Source organism: Tricharina praecox, assembly GCF_024521635.1.
Source record: "Tricharina praecox strain CBS 144465 chromosome Unknown BZA05scaffold_53, whole genome shotgun sequence".
Classification (NCBI taxonomy): Eukaryota; Fungi; Ascomycota; class Pezizomycetes; order Pezizales; family Pyronemataceae; genus Tricharina; species Tricharina praecox.
The window spans coordinates 69839-79263 of record NW_026250455.1 but is presented as its reverse complement, the minus strand read 5'-3'; the positions used below and the strand labels follow the sequence as shown (position 1 = coordinate 79263).

Sequence of the window (9425 nt, the reverse complement as noted above, 5' to 3'; positions counted from 1 at the left end):
CCGGCAACATTCGGCAGTGGCAGCGCATTTGCATCTTTTGCGAATAAGGGCGGCTTTGCCGCTGCTGCGCAGGCATCCAACGTCCCGCAAGGCGGAAGCCCCTTTGGCAGCGGTAAACCTATTGTAACCAGCGGCAATACCGACTCAGCTTTTGGAGCAGCCAAGACCACCAACCCGCGACGCCCACGGCAAGCGGATTCAAATTGGGGAGTGTATTCAAAGACCAAGCAACTCCATCTGCCGATGATGGCAAGTCTGGCAATCCAGACAACGGTGGCTCTTTGGGAAGCTTTGGCTCTGCCCTTGGAGGTGCACTTGGAGGCGGTAGCGGTTCTAACGTATCCGCATCCGGTAATGCTTTCGATACGTCAGCCTTTAGAGGTACAGGTTCGCCATTTACTACACCAAGCAAGCCATCGGCCTTTGGCAACGCATCAATTTCTTCGGCATTTGCTAATGCTGGGCAATCCTCGCCCTCCCCCTTCGCTGGGATGGGAGCGTCAAAGCCCGCTGCTGGAAATCCATTCGGCTCTGCTGCTCCCGCCTCGCCTTCACCCTTCGCTTCTTTCGGCAGCAGTTCCACCGCATCACCTTTCGCTAGCTTGAAGCCTGCCAGTACGGGTAATACCAGTACGAATCCATTTGGAGGCAAGCCTGCTGGTGCAAGTTCATCCGGAGCCAATCCGTTTGCGCAGAAGTCGATTACTGTTCCCGACTCCGATGATGATTCGGACGACAGCTCAGAACCGGGATCTCTAGCTGCTGAGGAGGCACCGCTTCCGCCAGACTTCTCGGCACCATCCCAGATAACTCCGCCAGAGCTGCCACCCGCTCTGCCTGAAGACAATGACTCAGATGGTGCAGACGATGAAGGACAGAGGAGGAAGGCGACGAGGAGGAAGAGGACGAAGAAGAAGAGGAGTACGAGGACGAAGGCGACGAAGAGGAGGGAGAAGGTGAAGAGGAAGAAGGAGAGTATGAAGACGAGGAAAATGAGGAGGAGGCAGGAAAAGAGAACGAGGCACCCAAAACTCCGATCAAGGAAGAGTTCAAGAAAGAAGAGGAGAAGTCTTCTGCCGAGACCCCTAAGGCGGCCGTTCCTTCTGGGGCCGCCCCTAAAACGCCTGTTCCTTCTGAGGCCCACCCCTAAGGCGACCGGTCTTTTTGGCACCGCCTCCAAAACGCCCGCTGCTTTTGGCGCCACCCCACCTGCTGCAAAAGCGACAACGCCTGGATCTGGATCTGGCTCGATCTTTAGCAACTCTGGAAGCTTTAAGCCTTTCTCATCCAGCAATTTCTCAAAAGATGCTCCTTTCAGCAGCTTGTTTAGCAAGAAGCAGGAAGACATTCAGAGTGAGAATGACGACGATGAGGAAGACGAAGATGAGGAGGACGAGAAGAGGAGGCCCCTCTTCCGGCGAGGCAGTTACGCGGTAAAGTGCCGCTACAGTCCAAGGGCATGGGCGGTATGGGCGGTTGGGAAGCCATGGAAGCCTGGGAAGTCTGGGAAGTCTGGGAAGTCTGGGAAGTCTGGGAAGTCTGGGAAGTCTGGGAAGTCTGGGAAGTCTGGGAAGTTTGGCGCACAAGAATGTCAAGTCATCGAGACCTGTCAACCCAAAGCCTATCAACTCGGCGGCGATCGCCTCGCTATTGAACGCATCAATATCGAAGGAGGAAGAGCCAGAGCCAGAGGAGGAAGAGGACGACGCAGAGAGTGTCGTGGACTCGATGCGGAATACAGCGACCATGAGGACGAAAAGATCCGTGAGCAGCTGTGCAATGGTCCAGTCAAGCCGTCAGTCACAATCCCGGAAATAAAGAAGCTCACCAAGTTCAATGATGTCAACGTGAGTTTATGTTCCTGTCGTTTTTTAATTGGGCTCTAATTACTGTCGTGAAGGATTTCACTACTGCTTTTGACGCACTCTTGATTTCTGGCAATATGATGGTCAATAAACTCGGTCAGATGGCTCGTGGTCTTCAGTCTTACCACCTCGCACAGCAGACCCCGGCCGAGGGTGTCACACACGAGAAACCTGAGGACATGAAGCCTACCGACAACTGGCGCTTGGGCGAGTTGGCGATAGTGACCAAGACTATTGCCGACTTGGAATTGGAGGTGCAGAAGATCGCTAGTACGACCCCCAAGCTGGAGGAGAGGCGACAGTGTGCTACCAGGGGATTCATCAAGCGTAAGATTTCGCCATCCTATTACATTATGTTCTTGCTGACCTTTCTGCAGTCAATACCAAAGAGTCTGAGATCAAACGTCTGTTCTCCGTCCACAACGATCCAACCGCTGCCGCTCACGCCAGAGCCCGCCTCCTCGCCCCGAGCAGCAGATTCAGCAGCGTACCCTGCGCAAGTCGTTTAGCCGCGTCGAAAAGGCGCTCAAGGACGCTGAGTACAAGGCGACGCTCTTCAAAGCGAAGATTGCTGCGCGTGACCGTCACCGAACCCGGGCCAAATACCAGCCTCCCACCGTCGAAGGCGTCCGCACCACAATCCTCAAGCTCACGGCGATGGCGGAGAAGAAGAACAGGGATGTCGAATACCTCGAGGAGAAGCTTAGACGCAGGAGACAGGGCAGCAGGGCCAGGAGTTCGTCGTCTACTCCTGGACGCAGCTTCAGTACCAGTACTCCGGAGAGGGAGGTGGAGACTCCGGTTAGGAGGATGGCCTATGGTGTTTCCGCACCCACTCCGGTGATGGTTCTCGTCGAAGAGGATGATCTCGAGGAGGTTGTCGAGGACCGCAGAAGGCGTAAGCAGGCGGGAAGGAAGCTGGGAGGTGCTCTGCGTAAGGTTGGTGGTAGAGTTACCGACGCGTAGGCTGGCATTGGTTTTGTTGTAATTTCTTTCTGTTTGATTTCGATAACCGCAAGTGTACATTACACCCATGGAAGGGAGTGCGAAGAGATGCGGTTCTGGGATGATATTGAATGCTCAATGACATCATGAATGTTTTTTTTCTCTGAGAAATGTGACGGCGAAGCGTGGCGAGAGTAATAGAAGCTGGAGTGTCTGAAATGCTCCCGACCTTGAAGTCTGGGTCGACGACACGTGATCTGGCTTACGGAAGCGTAGATGACCATAGATTCTTGATGGTCTGTACAATGAGTAATTTCACATGATACCATATCAAGCTGTCCGGTCAACGCATTTCTTCAGATTTTAAGCCTACATGCCTGCAGAATGCACCTCCTAATCATGTATTGCAATGCGATGTACCATTAAATCATTCGTATCGTTACAATCGGCACTCAAAAAGAAAGCAGTTAAACTAAAAAGCCGCAACAAAATCCAACCATAAAACCCAAGTGATGAGAAACCAATAAAAAGACTAAGTCACCAATTCCACCAACATATATTACACCCACACCCACCCGTCCACCTACAATATGGCACTGCAGTCAACCGTCCTGGATCAACTCGTCAGATCCACACCCACCAGAACAGCACCACCAGAGCCGCAAAGAAAGCGATCCACGCCTTCCAGCCCACTCCGGTCCTCCGCGCCATGCGCAGCATATTCTTCATGGTCCCCTGCAGCTTCTCACGCGTGCCCTCGAAGCTCTCATTCATCGCCTCCATAAGCGTAGTCGAGCTACGCACCTCCTCGCCAATCGCCACCGTAATCTACCCCGCCACCACCACCATTAGCCCCTTCCCCTTCCCCTTCCCCTTCCCCTCCTTCCCACAATGTAGAGTAGAGTAGAGTAGAGTAGAGTATACTTACATCCTTCAGCATGCGCACCTTCTTGCTGAGGCCCTCGACGGCATCATCATTCTGCGCCTCGAGCTCCTCCATGACCGAGGCCGAGTACTGGCCCTTACGGTTCGGCGTCGCCGCGCGGTACGCTGGGCTGGGAACACGGTCGCTGGTGCTCGCGTAGCCGTACCCGCCTCCTCCGCCCACGCCCCCGCCGATGGCGGGCGAGTACCGCCCGTACGCCTGCTGCTGCGCCGCCGGCTGCTGCCCCAGGAGCTCCGAGCGCTGCCGGTCGTAGGGGTCGCGCTCGCGCGCGTGGAGGGTGGGGCCGTAGCTGGGGGTGTTAGCTGGGGGGTACAAAAGGTAAGTGGGGAGCGGCGGAGGAGGGGCGAACCGTGATGACATTGTGCTCGTGCTCGTTGAATCGTGGGATCGTGGGTGCAAGTGCGAGTGAGGTGTGAGGTGTGAGGTAGGTGGGTTCCTGGAGCTAACTAGAGCGATACGGTAGTTAGGTAGCTCGGCCGGCAAAAAGTTACCTAGTGAGAGAGCAACTGTCCCGAATTCCGGACACCTTGCAGGTTGCAAGGTCACGTGGCCCAGCCGGGTAGCGTGAAGTTTGGGTTAACTGGGTGCGACGCATGCGGTCGGCGTTGTGAGGTAACCCAGCCAGCGTGAACACATCATCATCATCATCGCCATCGCCATTCAAACGAACAGCTACAGCTACAGCACATTGCACAATAATACACACACCACGACACGTCCCGTTAGTTAGTTACCATCGGCCAAGCTATCGACTATCACCACGACGACCACAGTCTTTACGAACGCCCATCAACAACGCGCAACCAGCTAGCTACAGGCGCCACATCACAGCACATCACCGTACGCCGACAAACACAACACATGGCGCAGTTCTTCTCCCCGCCGCCACAACAAAGCGGCTACGGCGCACCGCAGTCGCCACAAAACCTGCAATTCTACCAATCCTCGTATGGCGGACACGGCGGGGTGAGCGGGCACACAACCCCAGCTCAGGGATACGGCGGGTTTGGGGGGATGGGGAGCATGGGCAGCATGGGCAGCATTGGGACCACGACCACGACCGGAGGTGTCGCGGGTGAACGTGGTGGTTTGACGATGGGCTGGTTGGCAGCGTTCGGGACTGGTGGCTACGATGATGAACCGCCGCTGCTGGAGGAGCTCGGTGTCAATTTTCGGCACATCAAGGGAAAGGTTGGTTCCACCCCCCACCTCCCGCTATTGGACCCCCCACCTCCCCCTTCCCCCTCGGCGCTGACACCACGGAATTATAGACGCTGGCAGTTCTCAACCCCCTCCAGACCGTGGACCAGCACATGATGGACGACAGCGACGTAGCGGGACCGATCATGTTCTGCCTCGCGTTCGGCACGTTCCTGCTACTATCGGGCAAGGTGCACTTCGGGTACATCTACGGGGTGGCATTGATGGGCTCGGTGTCACTGCACCTGCTACTCAACCTGATGTCGCCGCCCACGCACTCGCTCAACTACATCCGGTCCGCGTCGGTGCTGGGCTACTGTCTGCTCCCGCTCGTTTTCACCAGCGGTCTCGGCGTCGCTTACCCGCTCGACGGTTTAGTCGGCTACACCGTCAGCGTCGCCGCGATCGCTTGGAGCACCTATGCCGCCAGCAATATGTTTGTCGGCGTCCTGGGCGTGCGCGAGATGAGGTGGCTGGTCGCCTACCCGCTCGCGCTGTTCTACAGCGTGTTTGGCATCATGAGCATCTTTGGTAGTAAGGCGAGCGGAGGGATCCCAACGAAGGTGTAAAACGGGCGAACGGGGGCGCGTAGCTAGGGTGCTGGGGGGCGGGGGATGGGGGATGGGGGATGGGGTGTAATTGGGTGTAGGATACGTATATACTTGTACGGGCGGTGATAATTGGCGTTTTTTTAGTTCTGTTCTTCTTTGGGGTTTGGTTGAACTTGAGCGTGCTTTGTTGTCTTGTGAGGATACAAGTGGTTGCGATTCGGCTCGTGGGTGTGAGTGAGTTCGAGTGATCTGAGACTCGTTTGCTTATTGAGATTCGGCTGTCCGAGTGACTTGAGACTCATTTGCTTGTTTCGCTGGCACGCTCGCACGCACATACTCTCTCGCCCTCCCGGAAACCTCTGTCAATCGCTCGCATAGGTACAGCCCGAGTGCCCGCTGCACGCCCTCTAAACCCTCCAAACCCTCTAAACTCTCTAAACGGCAGTCAATCGTCCGGGAAAATCCGGTCACGGCCGGGTGGGGAATAACTACTATGTAGAGTATAAGTACTCTACCTACCCCTCTCACTTCTCGCCTCGCCCTCCACAGCCCGGGCCATTATACATATAAGAAGTATGTACCTTGCAATCGCCAACTAGGTATGAGATCGGCCACTATCCCGAACGTGCCGTAGGCCTACATACGTACGCACGCACGTCTCGACCAGAGCTGCGGTACCGCGGTGCCGGCATCGGCACCGATCCCCCCGGGCGCCGGGCGCCGGTTTGCAAATACTTGTTACGCCGCATGGTCAACTGTGGATTTTGGAACCGGGCGTGGTTCAGGACGGGTTTTTGCGGCCTACGGCCAAGGAACCATGGTGGAGTATGGAGGAGCATGGAGGAGGGAACCATGGTGGAGTATGGAGGAGCATGGAGGAGTATGGAGGAGTACATACGTAGCGGTCGGTTTCAACGCGACGTGGGAATGTCTCATCTTGCGTGTATTGGGGGTGTGTATGGGGCGGGAGGGGGCTTGTATGTATAGTATGTATGGGCGGGGGGGCATTGAGTGCGTGGAGTTCTTCAGCACTCGGAAGGTGGACATCGGGAGTCGGGACATATTGGTTTGTTTACAGCAGCCAGCTGGACCTTGCTGCTATCCATCCATCCTCCCTGCCTTCCATCCATCCTCCATTCCTTGCCATTGGTAAACGGCTGTCCACATACCCACCTACCACACCTACCGTATCGCAGCGCCTACATACCTGTCACAACTCCCACCATCACTCCCACCCATACCCCATAACTCCTATGTACAGACCACAGTAGCCGTCTGCACTGCACTGACCCTTAAGCTTTCCGCGGTTACTCCCCGATCCTCCACTCCGATCCTCCTCGAGTCCCCGCAGGCAGGGCTGTCGTGTTGTGTTGCCCCCGGCTGCCCGCATCTCTTTTCCCGAAACTCAAAAGTGCCCGGGTTCGGGTCCGACTTTCCCTATTTGTCTCTTCGTCTCTTCGGGGATCGATGGAGCTTACATATGATCGTGCTGGGTGGGCAGGAGAAGAGGTGGAGAAGAGGAGAGGAATCCTTGTGGGTGATTGAGTCTGGGAGGGGAAGGGGAAGGGATGGGGAGGGAGGCCTTGTGGATATAAATTTGCACACGCTGTATGCAAGAGGATTCAGGCCCCAACCCGCATCGGCCTGTGCTCTGTGTCACGAGCGAGCTGAGAGTGAACGATTCGCATTCTGCATATCTACTTCTTTCTTTTTTCCTTGCGATCCACCGAGCGTGAATCTACACAAGCAAAAAGTAAGCATGATATTTAGGCATGTCGTTCATGTCGTTAATCCCCGGGGCCTAGAGGGGAGGAAAACAAGCGCCGTGCGGACCGCGCGCTGCCATTCGTCAATCGCTGCCACCGCGAAATGCGCACGCCCCAGGCCGCGCCCGACAGACCAGTAATGCGGGCTGTAAGGCATGGTCAATAATGGGTCAAATTCGCCATCGCCATCTCCTCCCCCAAGAAATTATCTACCCGTCGATCCAGTCAATCCACCCACACCCAATAAACTTCATGATCGGGGATGGGTGTATGTAGAGTGTCGATGGGTAAAGTGAATCTCGAGCTGTAATACCGTTAATATTAGCCCACCCACCTACCACCTACTACAACCACCCAGCACCCATCCAGCACCACCCAAGCACCAAGCACCACATGGCGTCCCATCTCGTCCCCGTCCCTGTCCCCATCCCGTCGCCGTCCCCTTACCCGAAGCTTAAGGAGGAGGAGGAGGAGGAGGAGGAGCGCCCTGTGGTGGTAGTGGTGGAGGGGTACTTTCCACAATTTACATATATAAATTCCCACGCCCGTCGGGTCGCAGATCTGCCCTGGTTGATGGAGGGTTTTGCTGACCCGACTGATCAACCTCAACCACGCAAACATCCCATCCCACCAGCGCAGCCGAAACAAAAATCCAATCCCTTCGTCTGTTACTTTTTTGGCACGCTCCTGAATAAAGCGTGATCCGTCCACTCTCTTGTTTGTTTTATTTATTTTATTGGCCATGTGGTTCTGGAAATATGTTACGAAGGCCTTGGTGTTGGCCGCGGTGGTGGTGGTGTCGGTGCATGCGCAGGAGACGGATGTGGTGTTTACTTTCCCAACGCCCGGCGCAATAGTGCAGCCTGGGAGGGATATAACCATTACTTGGACTGTGAGTCCCACTCCCCCACACATACCCCTCGGCGTCCGCTGGAAGATGTAGCTGACGGATTGTTTTTTTGGCCAGTCGAATTCCCCAGGGCCAGTATCGTTGGTGCTTCAAGCCCCAGATGCAGAGATATCAATCGCTAGTATGTTCCCTCCTCCTCCTCCTCCTCTTCCTCCTGCTACTCCACATTCACCTCGTCCTCCCCATTCACCTCGTCCTCCCCATTCACCTCGTCCTCCCCATTCACCTCCCCTCTCCTCGAGCCATCACTCACACTCCACGCAGCCGACATCCCCAACACTGGCTCCCACACCTGGCGGATCCCACCGAGCACCTCGGGAGTATTCGCCCTATCCCTCCACACCTCCAACGGGATCACAACGATCAGCGAGCCATTCAACATATCCCCCAGCCCACCCGGGCCGCCAGGCCCCCCTTCACCAGCACCGACTCCACCACCAGGAGTCCTAACAACCCTCCTAATAATCACGACCTCGACCCTAACCAACGTCACGCACACCGCCACCGCAACGCAAAAGCCGCCGTCAATAACCGACACGACCCTCCTGCTAGACACGGCCTCGCCCACATCGACCGGCAACCCGACCTCTGCGCCCCCACCACTAATAACAACCGACACGGTAGTGGGTGGAGATGGCAGCGCGCCGCCAGCCGCAGTAATCGCTGGCGCGACTATTGGCGCCGCGGCGGGCGCCGCAGTGCTGCTGGGTGCGTTTTTCTGGTTGTGGAGGAGGAGGGAGAAGAATAGGGAGGGAGAGGTCAGTGATGGCGAGGAACAGAGGAATCGCGAGATGATCACCCGCGGCATGGGTGCGTATCCGGGGAGGCAGTTTGGTGGTCCTAGCAGTGGCGGCGGGGGGAATCTGGGCGGTGGTGCTGGGGGTGCGGGCGGTGCGGGCGGTGGGGTCGGGAGTCAGTACGCCGCCAGCAGTCTGGGTGCGGCCAGTCAGTACGCTGCCAGCTTTAGGACCGGTGGGAGCTTGAATGGCATGGAGCAGTATGCGGGCACCGGGGGCGGTGGGAGGGGCACGCTCGATGAGTATGGCCGCACCAAGGGGATGGTTAATAGGTTTTAGTGCAGATGTGGAAGGATGGGCGGGTGAGGGTAATGGTGGTCTTTGTCTTTATTGGACATGATTAATGTATACACGAATTACTTCTCTCCTGCTCCTGCTCCTGCGAGTTGGATCGTGGTGGTGGTGGTGGTGGTGGTGGTGGTAGTGGTGGTGTACCGTGTGAGGT

The 9425-nt window shown here is 56.4% G+C and overlaps 4 protein-coding genes across 4 annotated transcripts; 3 read left to right on the top strand and 1 right to left on the bottom strand.

Moving 5' to 3' along the window:
* Positions 1 to 246: 246 nt before the first annotated feature.
* BZA05DRAFT_422915 (uncharacterized protein) lies at positions 247 to 2831 on the top strand (the record flags this gene model as incomplete). Its single annotated transcript, XM_051485839.1, has 5 exons — positions 247 to 338; positions 632 to 1847; positions 1901 to 2192; positions 2243 to 2280; positions 2316 to 2831. The coding sequence occupies 5 exons, from the start codon at positions 247 to 249 to the stop codon at positions 2829 to 2831; spliced, it is 2154 nt and encodes a 717-aa protein (XP_051334689.1).
* A 368-nt stretch (positions 2832 to 3199) lies between these two features.
* On the bottom strand, positions 3200 to 4331 carry BZA05DRAFT_413384 (uncharacterized protein). Its single transcript, XM_051485185.1, has 3 exons — positions 4106 to 4331; positions 3739 to 4045; positions 3200 to 3638 (listed from the first exon to the last, which is right to left on the bottom strand). Exons 1-3 carry the CDS (start codon positions 4114 to 4116, stop codon positions 3435 to 3437), a joined length of 522 nt encoding a protein of 173 aa, XP_051334688.1. The 5' UTR covers positions 4117 to 4331; the 3' UTR covers positions 3200 to 3434.
* Positions 4332 to 4367: 36 nt separating this feature from the next.
* BZA05DRAFT_360507 (uncharacterized protein) lies at positions 4368 to 5561 on the top strand. Its single transcript, XM_051481495.1, has 2 exons — positions 4368 to 4947; positions 5028 to 5561. Exons 1-2 carry the CDS (start codon positions 4618 to 4620, stop codon positions 5523 to 5525), a joined length of 828 nt encoding a protein of 275 aa, XP_051334687.1. The 5' UTR covers positions 4368 to 4617; the 3' UTR covers positions 5526 to 5561.
* Positions 5562 to 7644: 2083 nt separating this feature from the next.
* Positions 7645 to 9334, top strand: BZA05DRAFT_439807 (uncharacterized protein). Its single transcript, XM_051486555.1, has 3 exons — positions 7645 to 8165; positions 8241 to 8304; positions 8448 to 9334. Exons 1-3 carry the CDS (start codon positions 8016 to 8018, stop codon positions 9257 to 9259), a joined length of 1026 nt encoding a protein of 341 aa, XP_051334686.1. The 5' UTR covers positions 7645 to 8015; the 3' UTR covers positions 9260 to 9334.
* Positions 9335 to 9425: the final 91 nt, after the last annotated feature.